General features: G+C 32.1%; 1 protein-coding gene across 1 annotated transcript; it reads left to right on the forward strand.

Moving 5' to 3' along the window:
• The first annotated feature begins 2,515 nt into the window (after positions 1-2,515).
• LOC141720185 (protein MRG2-like) lies at positions 2,516-5,584 on the forward strand. Its single transcript, XM_074522536.1, has 8 exons — positions 2,516-2,575; positions 3,245-3,292; positions 3,403-3,416; positions 3,745-3,837; positions 4,361-4,502; positions 4,648-4,673; positions 5,280-5,450; positions 5,557-5,584. The coding sequence occupies exons 1-8, from the start codon at positions 2,516-2,518 to the stop codon at positions 5,582-5,584; spliced, it is 582 nt and encodes a 193-aa protein (XP_074378637.1).
• Positions 5,585-15,412: the final 9,828 nt, after the last annotated feature.

Genomic DNA, 15,412 nt, shown 5'->3' on the forward strand with positions numbered 1-15,412 from the left:
AATTCTTCCCATACACTACTTGAGATGTAAAATAATCTACCATAGTAGACCATTTTGTTTCATACCTACCCCTATTTACTTAGCTTATATTTCCTGGAACCATGAGTTAACTAAAAACGCTTTTCTAATTGTTTCCAGACTTCGGAAGCAGAAGTAAAAAAGCACAGACTTTTTAATAGTGACAGAAACATTATTGTGAATCCAGCAAGTTACCATACTATTACACATATCCCATTGAACTAGCCTCTGTCTGATCTGTAGCACTTCGAATCTCCGTTCCGTGTACAAAACCCAGCTTTCGTTTGGATGATAGTTGAATCTCCAAAGACCGCTTCCAAGATCGATATTCATCAGATCCTCGAAGTTTTGTGACTCTAATCGACAACTGGTTATCAGAGGGATGCAGAAACAGTAGGTTTTGCATATCTGAAAATGAAAACTTACTCCCACTCGCCATTGCAGACACACCACACAAACAGATGTTTTTAAACAACTAACAATACAGGAACACAAACAAAACAAAGACACCACAAATATACAGAAAAAATCACAAAGAAAATAGCTCGATGCAAATCACTCTTCACACACCAATCTTCACCTGCTGCTCTGATACCATAATCCTTTTATAAACACAAATAGCAAAATGAAGAAATGAGAGCACAAGAAATGCACAGCATAAAAGGAGTCTCAATTAGATCTGAAAAACTCAATTGAACAACATTATATCCTTCCAGCATTATACCACCACTACAGGACAATATTGTTAGCCTCCAAGACTATATAGATAAAGACATATGACTTAAAGCTTATTACAATTAAAATGTTCAGCAAGAAAGAGTAAGAAATAAAACAAAATGTGGCTACTGTGGACCTAGATAATTGGCCACAGGAGACCATCAATATTAGTTACAAAAAGATTTATTCAAGACTACTCCTAAAAACTCTCAATGCCACAATCCACATAGATATGCCATAGCTACATGACTAAAACATACAAATAGAAAAACAAATAACTCCCAAGTTTAGAAAAACAAATACCACTTCTTTTCCAGTCGATTTGGGTCATTTATGATCGTAAACATTTCCAAATGATCATTTTCTAACCAAATGCAGAGATTTATAATAGTAGACATTTCCATATGACATTTTTCAACCGAGTTTCTTCCCCTTTGAATCTGAGGCGGACTACCACACTGTTCCTGGGCCATAAGATTGGGACCTACAAGAAATATTACCGATTGAACTTGGTCGATTTTGGTAATATTTCTAACTGATTATATGGTTTGTTGTTGGTTTGGTTCAGTTTGAGAAGAAAAGAAAAATAGACAACTAAGGGTCGGTACTTGGTTGATTATGTACTTAAATATGACCATCCACATTGGTTGGTTATATTGGTTGGAAATGTGAAGCCAAACCAACAATGCACAACGGTAGTATTTGTGGTGGTGACTTATGGCCTTTCTTTCTTGTAGTGGGAATATTGAAGTGGTTCATCCTATGTTCTATGACAAGCTAAACAGACTATTAATAACCAATCTATCTACGAGTAGAGATGGGAGTTAGAAACCAAATTAACCAACTAAGAGTAATAGTATCATTACGCCAATTTTTTTTTATAAAGAGTTATATAATAAGATCTAAATTTTGTTTTGGAAATCATGTACATGAGGCTGAGGATGACCCATGAGATAATAACATTTTCTCATATAAATACAAGAGTGTAAGTTTGTAATTTTAAGATAACTTACTAGTATTTACTGAAATGGCATTAAATTTGTATGGTAAAAGTTTATAACCTCAGTGAGTTACTGAGGTCATCCTTGGACCATTTTTCTCAAAAATATTTATTAGTGGTTGCAAAAATTAAAACATAATAAATCTAATTAAACTATGAGTATTTTAATAATAAGATTTTTTAATCAGAATTTAATTTCTACTCAAATTTATTCACAAATAGTAAAATACCTAAATTAATTAAAAATATCGCTATAAAGTAAAAAATTACAAAAATAATTATAACTATATTTTTTTGTAACTGAAAAAATCTTTTAATAAAAGTGATTAAATATTGTGTCCAAATATGAAATACCACTAAAATATTGTGCCTAATATATGTTTTTAATTAAAACTGTCTTCATAATAAATGTATTTTTTGAAAAAAGTTATGCGTTATAAAATATCCCTTCTTAGTCTTAGACTTTATAGATCTGGTTCATAAGATTGAAAAAAATTCATAATATAGGTTCTAAATAAACTTTCAAAAAAATAAATGTATTTTTTGAAAAAAGTGTCCGTTATAAAACAAGCACTCTCTTAGTCTTAGACATTTAGATCTGGTGCAAAAAAATTAACAAACTATTAGCCAATCAGTCAGTCAAGAACAGGTACTTCTATCCTATGTAGCCAAGTTTATGTTTATAAAGAGTTATGTAATAAGGTCTTGATTTTGTTTGTTTCAAAAGGGATATAACAACCATTGTAATTGTAGGTTGAAAGAAACAAAATTCATACAGAAATGGGACGATCAAACAGTGGAGTCTCAGGCGATTCTCTTACAAACAGTCTTATCTTGAAGGTGAAAAAGTCCTGGCCTTTTATGGTGGCAAGTGGTATCCGGCCAAGGTATCGCACTTGCAATTTTATCTTTTAAGTTTTTCTTTATCATTGGAGTGATTCCTATCTGTTTTAATTAATGTGTGTGATTGAATTTGGGTGATTTACATTGATTGCTCATGATATAATTATATGGGAAGGGGAAAATAATTGATGCATTGTTATTTCACAATTCTCTTATTGTATCGTCACATTATTTGAAGAAGTTAATACATACTTTGAAGTTCTCTTATTGTCCTCAAGAGGATTCTACATTATTCAAGAAGTTAATACTACTTTTGAAGTTGTCAAAGTGCTTATTTGGGCAAACCTCATATCAAACATCACAATTTGAGGATTAAATCCCAAAAGATGTTGATTTTTTCTGTGCACTTATACTATAGTGACTATGTCCAAATACATGAAATGTGCACTAAGGTATTTAGTTTTAGCTCCTCATGAAAGTCATTGTTGCATATTTATTTTTTCTTTTATCATTAATATAGCGTGATTCCGTAAGTATTTACCACCTTGCTGCATATATTTGAGCAATTGGTCAGTCATCTTTTGTGCTTTTATTGCCTTTGCATCTTTAACATTCTTTTGGTTTGCTTTTGCAATAAAAAAGGTATAAATTCTATTTTCTTTATAGGTGCGCAAGGTTGAATACGAGAAACAAATAGAGGCATGGACATATTGGGTTCATTATATTGAGTATTGCTTTATTAAAACCTTGTATTTTTTCATGAGCAATGAATATTATTAGTATTAATCATTTTTTAATAACCTATTGTCACTTTATATGTGCAGGGTTGGAATAAAAGGTTAGTAAGAGGAAGCACCTTACATTGAGAATAAAATACTTTTTTCTAATAAATTTTTTGTTCTATAATTTCTTTCCTTAATACGTTTGTGTTCTTGTAAATTAGATCAATTATAGTAGTCTTTATATTATGTTAAATCCATTATTATCTTATTTATTATTGTTATAATAGCTAATTTGAATATTATTGAGGTGGGTTACATGCTCATGAAAAGTTCTTTAGTTCAATGTTTGTTCAACTATTTTATGTTCATTATTTTTTTCTAATAGCTTGCTTTTTAAGCATGTTAGCTCCTCCTAGAACATTGTTAAAACTTTCAAACTCACAGGTACGATGAATGGATATTAGATGCTCAACTCCTCAAGAAATTTAGTGAGAATGTTCTCAAAAGCACTTGGGGAAGCGTGGTAGATCAGCTATGGTATATTTATATGCACAAATATTTTGTATTTGTTTCAACCTCGCCTTCTTTTAATTAATATTAATACCTATGTTATGGTCACATGCAACAAGAGGTGGTTCCAAGATACACCTTGAGGTGGTATGCAAATAATAATTGTCATATTCTTAGTAAGATAAAAGTGAAGGTTCTTGAGTTATAATCCAATTTTTGAGAAAGACCGAAATGAACTCCAAGAATGTAAAGTATTTTTGCCATTCGAGGTTCAAACAATGATAAAAGACTAACACTTTGATTACAAGAGGTTGATGGTTTCAAGTTAATTATGCTCTCAATTGTTATTTAAAAATGACAAGTGCATATTTTCATGATGTTGTTAATGCTGTGATAATATCTAGTGATATTTTTATTGTTAGATCACCAATGTCACTCAATTTTTGTGCTATCCATATATCTTGTGCCTTATTTTATATTATAATAATTATTATCTTTTAGATCTTGGATAGACTCATATTTTAATTGTTTCTTACATTTTATTTTTCAGTCAGTTAAATGCTATTTCAATTTTTGTTATTTATCAGGAGGATCCTTTAATAATGGAGGAAAATAAGTTGAGTATTGAAATACCACAGGCACTCAAGACTCAACTTTTGAATGATAGAGAATATGTAACAAATTCATCAAAGGTACTCGAATTTCTGTTTTACTAAATTAAACTCTTCACCTCGTTTTATATAATCTTCACTGTACAAGTTTCTAACCAGGTACACATCATATATTTAGCTCTAAGTCCATCCTATAATCTTAAATGAAACTATCTTATATTTTCAGTTAGTTGATATATTTTTTAAGCAAAGGTGTGGAGCAGGGGGAGTTTAGAATCAAACTCATCATCTACATTTCTTGTAAACCTCTTCTGGCACTAACTCGATTGGGAATTCTTTGATCCTAATATAATGTTAATTTAACTTTTTCGAAATTTTTCAGTGATATGAATTAGCTCCCTTGAACTGCCCTTGATATTATACCTTCATAGTTAGTGTACCGTATGTGATCTATGTATCCTTCATACTTATATCCTTGCCTGGTGACTTACAGCTTGTTGGCTCCCGCGTTCTCCCAGCGTCGATGGCATTTTGAAGATGTTCAATGAGTTCAGGGTGAATGAAGATGAGGAGTAAGTTTCTTATTTATAATTGATGTTAGTATTGAATTATTTGAGAATATGTGTGCTTAGGCTTAAATCCTACAATGTATTCTACAACAGTTTGTTCTTTATATGTAGGTCAACATCAAAAAGAATAACTGACTTTTACTTTCAGTGATATAATAAAAAAATATTTGATGTCACTAACTTTTGTTGTTTATTTGTAATATTTCTTTATATATAGTTCCACGGCCTAGGTGTTTCTGTTGATCTAGAAGTCATCTAACTTCTGACATGCTTTGCTTTGGGGTTAAAGGTTAAGAGAGACAATTCCAGAAATCTTAAAAGGTTTGTGCAATTACTTCAACAAAGCGTTGTCCACAAAGCTTCTCTACAAAACTGAGCTCCAGCAATATGACGAAGTGCGTGCAAAGAATATCCAGCCTTCAACCATATATGGAGCTGAACATTTTTTTGCGTCTTTTTGGTAAGCTAGACAATTCTTAGAGAGCTATTAGATTATTTTAAATGAAGTTTCATGGTATTTTCTTTTCTATACATGCTATTTTTTTTTAATTTAATATGGTGGCTAGGTACTATAATTGCTTGCAGAGACTTTGAAAGCATCAGTTTAAATAGTATGAAACTATTTCATTTCAAGACCTATCATGCTACTAGACTTTTTGGCTATATATAAATGACAAGAGTTTCAGACATAGACAAGTTTGCCTGTACCTCAAATCAAGGCTTTTATGATGGGAATTCTTTAATGTTAATTGATCATCTATTTCAATTACAGTTAAGTTGCCAAGGTTCTTGCGTGCTGCTAACATTGACGAGGAATCACTGCTGAAACTTCAACAAGAGATAATTGAATTGCTGAAGTATGTCTCTTTCTTTTGATTAACTGCATTGCAGAAGATTTCAGTTTTTACTAATTCTACCAACAAAGGCTGCCGTCCTACAGTTTTATATTAACTTTCTTCAGTCTATGGTCCTATAATTTCTTTTATTCCAAAATAATGAGAGCATGTTGGCTTTGTTCCTCAATTTGCTTTGCTGAGCCAATACTAATAAACAACACTAACCATATTGTGTGCAGGTTTTTGGAGGCCATCAGAGTACATTTTCCTTTCTAGCTACTCACAAGAACCATGAAAATTTGGATATATACCTAGATGAAATAAGAAATATTGAACTAAGATGCTTTTATTTTACTTACCAAATATTGAACTAAGATGCAGTTACCATATGCTAAACACTTTTATTTTAATTACCAAATATTGAACTAAGATGTTTGCTGTTTTTAGCTATATAGCTGGCAGGAGCATGTGTTGTTTGTCATTGGCTTGTTATGTGTTAGTAGTTTATTTAATCAGCAATTTGGTGTTACTAGTTTATTTAAGCACCATAGCGTGATGTAATTGGCAGTTATTTATTAGTGTGTATTTTTAAGATGATAATAATATTTAGTGGTTGTTAAGGAAAAAAATAATCATATAAGCTAAGGCTGATAGTATATATTTGTTCTTAGGAAAAAAATACACCATTGAACATATACCTTAACCATCTTTTACTTAATATGATAATAATATTTCGTGATTGTTAGCAAAAAAAAAAAAATTAATCATATCCTAAGGCCAAGGTAGAAGTTCTTTTGTTAAAAAAAGGTAATTAAAAATAAGTATAAAAAATTGTCTAAAATACCTACATTTTAAACTTATTTAAAAAGTATATTAGTTAAAAATTTATTTTCAAAATAATATTTTTGGAAAAAAAGAGGATAAATCCGACCACATAAAAGCACCGCACGAAAATTCGGCAAATTAAACCGACTGACCGCGTAATCGTCGGTTATTACTGTATGAATCGACAAAATCATACCGTTTTTGATGACGTGGCAACATTAAAATCGAGCACAGAGATGTGGTCGATTATATTGCTGAAATGGCACGAATCACACTGACCCTCGATCATGGTTGATTATGAGTTTACCAGAAAAATATTAAAAAGTGATTTTATTTAGAAAAATTTGTACATTTTTACCATGGAACAACATAGTTTTGTACGAAAGTCATAACTCAAGGATAGCCGGTTTTAAGCTCTCATATCTCCAAATGAGTAGAAATTGAAAAAAAGAAAAGAATAGAAAGAATTGAGAACGAGAAGTGATACAAACATACAATGTAAATCTTTTCTTTTTTTTATTTTTATTAAACTTGTGTTTGTATGTGTGGGTGTGTATTACTTGTTTATGTGTTATATGTATTAAATATGTGTGTATTTACATTAAATGCATATTTTTTCATGAAATACTTGTCAAATTACTTGTTTATATTTATAAAATGTTTGTATGTAGATGACAAACATTGATCGAAGTTGGATTAGAAATCACGTCGTTAACTCCCATATAGAGAAGTGGTGTAGATTTTTTTTTAAATTTGCAAGAAAAAATGGAAAGAAATAAGATGGTAGAATGAAATGTCCTTGTAAATATTGTAAGAATTTGTATTGGTTAGATATTGAGGATTTTAGATTTTATTTGCTCGCTAAAGGGACACTTGAGGGTTACATCATATGGATGTCGATCATCGAAAAAGTGGGAAGGAAACGTTGTCGAACATCACATCATCATTATTGTATTTCGGAACCTCTTAGGGTAGAACAACTAGTAGATTTGAATGCGATGTTGAACGATTTTTCCAGAAGAAATCGTGAATTTTATGATACCGTGGATCGGGGAACTAGTAATGTAGAAGAAGATGGAAATGATATTGCCAAAAATTTGTATAAAGTGATTGTTGAAAATGGAGAACCTATTTATCCCGGTAATACAAAGTATACAAGAATAAGCTTTACTATGAATTTTCCAAATTCAAAAATAACTCACAGTATAGTAATATAGCTTTTGATAGTTTGCTTAACCTTTTCACGGATGTGTTACCAAAAAAACACACGTTTCCTCAAACTTATTTTATAATGAAAAAGATTATAAAGGGTTTGAGGGTTGAATATTGAAAATTATATTTATGTCAGCACGATTGTATGTTATTTTATGGAGATGAGAAGGATAAATTTGTGTGTGATATATGTGGTCAAGATCGTAATCGAGATGTTTCGAGAAAAGATGGTAAGAAAATACTAAAAATTCTTAAGACATTTTCCTTTTATTTCCTCGACTACAACGTATGTATATGTCATCGGATACATCCGATCATAGGAGAAGGTATAAGAATTGTGATATGAAAGATAAAGAAATCAGTCATCCTGCAGATGGAGAAGAGTGGAATCATTTTGACCGTTGATATCCATCATTTGCTCAAGAGATTCGCAATATAAGGTTTGGCCTTGCGACCGATGGTTTCAATCCTTTTGGCCCTACCGGAAAAAAACATAAAAAGTGTGTGGCCCTTGACTGTAGTTGCTTATAATCTTCCACCATCGACGTGTATGAAAAGGCCTTATATATTTATGACCGATATATTGCTGATTCCGAATAGCATTGGTAAAGATATTAATATTTGTCTAAGGCCTCTCATTGCCTCATTTATGGATCGATGAAAATGACAAGTCGCCTAGCGCACCTTATTCTTTCACTAGAAAATAACTTAAACTTTTGTGTCAATGGATAAGTTCTTTGAAACTTCTAGATAGCTAGTCTTCAAATATATCTCGTTGTTACAATAATGAGAAGTGTATATTTTATGAATTTAAATCAGGTGATTGTTATATTTTTTTAAAAAACTTATTATCTCTTGCAATTCGTGAACTTCTACCGACACCTATTGTGGATGCCATCACGGTAATTTCAAAAACAAAATCAATATTTGTGGTCATAGGTGGTTACAAAAAATGATTTGAAAATAATGGAAAAAATCGGTTCTTAAAGCATTGTGCTTGTTAGAAACAAATTTTCCTAAAAGTTGGTTTGATTTGATGGAACACTTGATTATACATTTAGTGGAAGAAATTAGACTTGATGGACCTGCTTATTGGTATTGGATATATCTGATTGAGCATTTTTTCGGGAAACTTAAACAAAATGTCAGTAATAAAGCAAGAGTTGAGGGTTCAATTATCGAACATTATACGGAAGAGGATATTCTTGATATTTGTTCTCTTTTTCTTTACCTCTGATTCGGAGATTACTTTGCATCGTAATGACGTTTTGTTTGACGTACAAAATTCCGATAAATTAAAAGTTTTCAAAGAATACGTTCTTCTAAAATCTCCTGAAGTTCAACCTTACCTAAAGTACGAAGATCTTACCATAAGAATTTAAAAGGACTATGAATGAGCTTAAAAAAGAACCAAGAAAATGGAAAGGGAGACCGGGGTGTCCAGGTTGTTGTTAAAGCCATCATATTGGTCCCTTTTATTTTGGAAAGATATGTTGAACAATTGGGAAACCAATAAGGGACATTCACATTTGTCATCCTCGGAGCCGCTAATCGTCAGCTCTTAAAAGGTTGCATAGTGCCGATGCCCGGTCATTCAATACCATATGGGAGTTATCTTATTTAAACATCTACGCACACACTCAAGTTTTTATTACCAAACTATATATGCTAATATAATTAATTTATTGATATTAAGGAAATTATAAAGCAAAACAAGAAGAAATCAACCAGACTTGAGGTGTGGGATAAATGTCATAAGAGAGTCGGCTCTGATCCATAAAATCTCATCTACACTACTCTGCATGCCATGCACATTGCGGTAGTTATTCAAATAGTTTTAGTGTACATGCTTGCTTGTTTATATTATAAGTACTACAATTTTCTTTTGTTATAATTTCACTTGAAAACTGTGCAGGAATGCTATGTCTCTATACTTGAGTGGATGCACTTGGATATTACTCAAACAAGTATGAGGGATGACCTATAGGATCAGTGGATGGAAGCAACGGGGTTCCTCGAAGGTGAAAATGCTCGAGCCACTGACCTCATTCCTACACAACTACACGCTATAGAGATTCCACCAGAGGCGAAGCCGACTCATTCTCATCCGCGCCAATCCACATCGATTCGCTCATGAGATATTCGATGAGGAAATACCCACATTTGCACGCACCGCCCTCTTCTAACCCAAGTCAGAGGCTGCAATGGAATAATCTCATTGGTAGTGAGGTTGTTCACATTGTCGGAACATTAATTGAAGATATTGTCGAAAAAACCTAAAACGCAGGTTCAACAGGTATATTGTAAATTTAATTTTATTCCTGCTTTTAAATTGGTTTATACAGGTTTATATATTTATATAGGAACAACTTTATTTGGAGGTTTAAAATGATTATACCACCAAGGATGAGGCTTCGAACAATGAGGATGGTCGCGGTGGTAATTATAGTGGTGGTTGTGCTGATGTTGGTGATGGTTGCCAAAATAATGATGGTGGATCATCTTCTTCTGTTTCTTTGTCGGATTAATTATAAAGTTCTATGAACTTTAATTAATTTAAAAATCGGAACTTCTGTTGTAAGTTAAGACAATTTTGATGCACCAGTTTGTTGGATGTCCGGTTATATCATCCTTAAAATTGGTATTATCTCGGTTTGTAATGAAATTTAACTTTTTTCTCGCTTAATATTTATCATGTATGTTTGTGAATATTTAGTTTTATTGGTTGAATGTTTTGTAGGTTGTTTGTGTACTTGAATTGCATTGTTGGTTTTGAAATTGTATTATTGGTTTTGGAAATCCATTTTTGGTTTTGGAATGGCACAGCAGGAACTGCAGAAAACCATTATTTTTTTGTCTAAAAAACCCAAAAAAGCGACCGACCTAAGACATAACCGACCAAATTTTACCATAAATATGCAGTAAAAACCGACTACCAGAATACATAAATGACTGTATTAAAGAGTAAAACCGACCGTATCCTTAAATGTTTGTCGGTTAAGGTTGGTCGGTTAAGGTTGGTCGGTTATTGACATGTATAGCCACATGTACAGAAAAGACCCCACTTTCTATATATTGAGGTGGGACATAACTGACCGAGGTTAAAAGGGTTCAACAGGACCAAATGTTATAACTGACTAGGCTTAAATCGACCATATAAATTTGACATTTTTAGCTTTTTAACCGACCAATTCTTGATAAAACCACAATATTGATGCAAAAGGTTTGATAGAAGGTTTTGAAAAACAACATAAGGGAAGGCTATAATATGGAATGTTTAGGTTTTTGAATTGTACTGAAAGTTTGCATTTTTGTAGTTTGTTAAATTATGATAGTGATGTAGTGGCTCATAATAGTCAAATTAAAAATTTGGTCACAAATATTAATGTTGATTATGTGAATATTAAGGGGGATATTGGTAGCTGATGAAAATAGGGTAGTCTAAAGCATACCTAAAGGTAGATCATGATAATAGGATAGTTTTGAATTGTATTTTCCTACCAGGTATTTGGCTTCAAGTGGCGAAACACATTAATTGTTTTGTGCTCTAAAACTGTCAATGTCATGCTTAAAAATTTGACATCTCCAAATTAGTTCAATAACAACGAAGCTAAGCTTTATATAAAAAACTAAAAAATTTAAAATTTATGCATCTTGTGGTAATGCAAGCGCGTGTTGCAGATGTTAGAGAGGATTGTTAAACTGTTGCATTTATATAAAAATTCTCATTGAAAAAGATTAGTACATGAATTTCATTTTAACATAATAATGTTATTTATTTGACATTATATATGACTTTTATTTCGTCAGTGTTTTATATTTGAATGCTTTGTATTAGTTTGATAATGATAATCAAAGTTTTGATTATTTATCTATGATTGATTCGGCTTATTTTTGTTTTTGGCATGTATGTATGTATGTTTATATATATAGACATCATTTATATATTTTGTTTATTGACATCGTTCTTATTTTTTACATCGATTATTAACGGATATCTTAGTACGTGTCTAAGATATCGGATAGTAAGTAATGTCTTTGTATGTTTAATACATCAGTTATTTAGTTAGAAATGATGTATTATAGAGTCTTTCACATCAGTACAGAACCGATGTCAAAAACAGAGACTTTTAACTACCGCTACGCCATAAACGACCTTATACAACATGATTAAGTGATGTTGCCGTAGAAAATTTTACCATATCATTATGATAATCTACCCTATTATAATATGTTTATATTATATTAGCATAGGTCTGTTAAAGTGTTGCCAAGCCATAGTATAAACTAAAATATTCATTTTTTATTAAAAAACAATTAAAATTCTGCTGAGTAGTCACACGTGGGTCCCACATGGGGGTTCCCAGTTGCTGACATGACCCCGGTGGGTCCCATCTGTGGGCCACATACTCCCCACGCTGCTGACGTGGCAGCTTTGGTCCCCACATGCGTGACACCACACTGCTGACGTGGCTGGTGGGTCCCGCATGTGTGCCCTACATTGCTAACGTGACAGTATGGTCCCCATATATGGGCCCCACACTGTTGAAGTACTATTGAAGGTTAAATAAAAATTTTGCACAACCTGGTAATTGAACCCGTGACCTCCCACATAGCAGTATGAGGTGCAATTCACTACACCACAGATGAAAATGTGTTTTATACCACATTGTTTGAATGTAATCTTATACAAACAATTGATTTTTACTTAAAAGAAAAGACTCCTTAATTGACTCCTTTAATTTTTTTAAATTAAATTTCGATGATTCATCCATACAGATGTTAGAAACTATCTACTTTAGGGGTGTACCATCATATTTAGGATTATACATATATATATATATATATATATATATTGTGAGATAATATAGCAGTCAAAGTAGTCAGAATAAACTAACCCCAAAACTGCGCTATTGTGCCGAATAAAGTATCGATTTTTTTAAAATAAACTTTCGACGATCCTTCCATACGGATGTTAGGAACTATCTATTTTAGGTGTGTACCATGAAATTTAGGATTTTATATATTTAGTTTGTGAGATATTATAGCAGTCAAAGCACTCAAAATAAACTAACACCTAAACTGCGCTATTGTTGCAAATGAAGTATCGATTCTTTTAAAATAAAATTTCGATGATCCATCTGTACGGATGTTAGAAACAATATATTTTAGGGGTGTAACATAATTTTTAGGATTTTGTTAGGTCACACACACTGTAGAAGGGGGTTGAATACAGTGTTTACTACAATCAAATCGAATATAAGAACTCAAGTAATAGAAAATAGATTTTATTGAACACAATAAAGTCTGTTACAATATGGAACTATCCTCTCTCAGTGATGAACTAATTATCACGAGAGCTGTTAGGGTTACAATGAATAATAACTTCGATAATGATAACACTTATAGTGTAAACCCTATTCCTGTGTTTATATACTACACAATTACAAGATAATGTTCTAATTGATATGGAATATAAGTTTGCTTCCTAAAATATATCAACTAGTTATTTTTCTTCCAAGTATTCTATTTTTCATAGAATTCCTTCTTCATGCATGTTTCTTTATGTCTTAGTCTCGATCTTCTTTCCTTTCAATCAACCGCCTGCCTTATCTGAAAGTCTCCTTAAGTCCTGATATTATCTCCTGATAAATATCTTCTGATAACTTAAGTTCTGATATCTTAAGTTTTTTCTTCATTATAATTGTTGATTTCCAGTTAAGTACTGATTTTTCATGTTAAGTAAGATCTGAAAAATAAACACAAATCATATTACATATGACATCACAAATATATCTAACGATCTCCCCCAACTTATAAATTAGCATAATATACAATTTTAACAAATATTTGATGATGTCAAGAATATTAAGTACAAATGCATGAGAATTTGACTAGATAACTACAACTTACAGTCCTTTTAGCTTTACCATCTTAAGGTCTGATAACAGCTTCAGTCTGTACACACTTCAGAATTTAAGCAGTTGTAGATCTTTGACTTGGCTTCAATTTCTGATCTCTTTGATGTCAGGAGTTGTTCTGAGATAGTTCTTCAAAAGACATCTCTCACCATATTCAAGTTCATTAACCATCCTCCTTTTAGCATTTATCAATTCAGTTGTATCTTCACCAGTTTGAAAAATAGCTGCTCTGAGATCATTTATCTTAGCTTTTCATATCTCCTGATCTAGTCTAATCAGATATACCTTGTCAGACTCTAAATTGAATTCCACAGCCTTATAACCCAGAAAAGTAGTTATAATCTTAGTAGAGTTAGGGTTCATTTTAACAATATCACCTTTGTGATCTCTATACTTGGGACAATATGTGCTATCAGACTTTACAGAATAAAGCTTCTTCTGTCTTTGAATTTGTGACTTTAAATAACCTGCAGCACTATCTGTTAATCTGTTTCTCACTTGAAGTAGGAATAGGACATGTTCCAGTTCCTCAAAATACTTCAGTGGTATAGCATTCTGCCTGATATGGTATACCCTTCCATCTATCATAAAATATAACAAGATATGTTTTTTCAAAAAGGTATGGTAAACCATTTGTACAGATTCAAGTCGATTCAATCTTTCAGGAGTTGCTCCAACACCTTGTTCACTTAAGGAAGTTGGATCATTGGTAGTGTTATGTACTATTCTTTCATCAAAACTACCCAATCCATATTTATCTCTTGCTTCCTTTCCTGTAACAACTCTTGCTTCAAAACCACTTGTTACAGTCTTCAAAGATTGAGTCTGTTTAGCTTTGGTGAATCCTGGTTGGAGTATCTTTGAAGGTTTAACATGAGCAATGTCAGAGGATTCCTTTTCCTTATCATCTGATATCAAGCCAACTTGAGCTATACAAGAGGTTGCTTGCTTCTATGTCATATCAGAACTTATTACATCTTGACTCTGAACAACATGAGCCATGTCAGAGGTTATTTGAAAAATCTTCTTTTGCATCAGAGTAAGACTAGCATCTTCTTCATCAACAATTATTTCTTCATCCATGACTAGCATATAAACCTTTACAGGTTTATTAACTTTTTCTTTGCCCTTGGACCTTGGATCAATTTCAACTTGTGATTTGGCTTTGGTTGCCTCGGAATTTGTTCTTTCTTTTATCACAATACCCTTAGGCTTTGGAAATTTCTTTTCAATAACAGAAGCTTTAGATTTTATCTTGACACCTTCTGCTTTGAGTCTAGCTTCTTCTTCCTTTAGACTCTCAAAGTCCATTCCTGTATTTTCTTTAAGAAATAACTGCTTTGAAATTTCTTCATCAAGTTCCAGATGTTCACCAGAACTTATCCTTTTACCAGAATCAGAACTTATTCTTCTCCTAGTATCAGAACTTATTCCCTGACTTGTAATTCTAGCTTTACTTGATGAAAATCCTTTGCTTTGACCTTGACCTCTACCCTTATCAGAGTTTCCCTGGTCATCATTTCCATCATCCTTTCCCTTCAGTGTCTGAATAGATTTGCATTTGGACTTAATCACTTTCTCCCCCTTTTTGGCATCAGCAGGTAAAAGAAGAGAGATAAGAAATTCCA

Source organism: Apium graveolens, chromosome 4 (genome assembly GCF_009905375.1).
Source record: "Apium graveolens cultivar Ventura chromosome 4, ASM990537v1, whole genome shotgun sequence".
Classification (NCBI taxonomy): Eukaryota; Viridiplantae; Streptophyta; class Magnoliopsida; order Apiales; family Apiaceae; genus Apium; species Apium graveolens.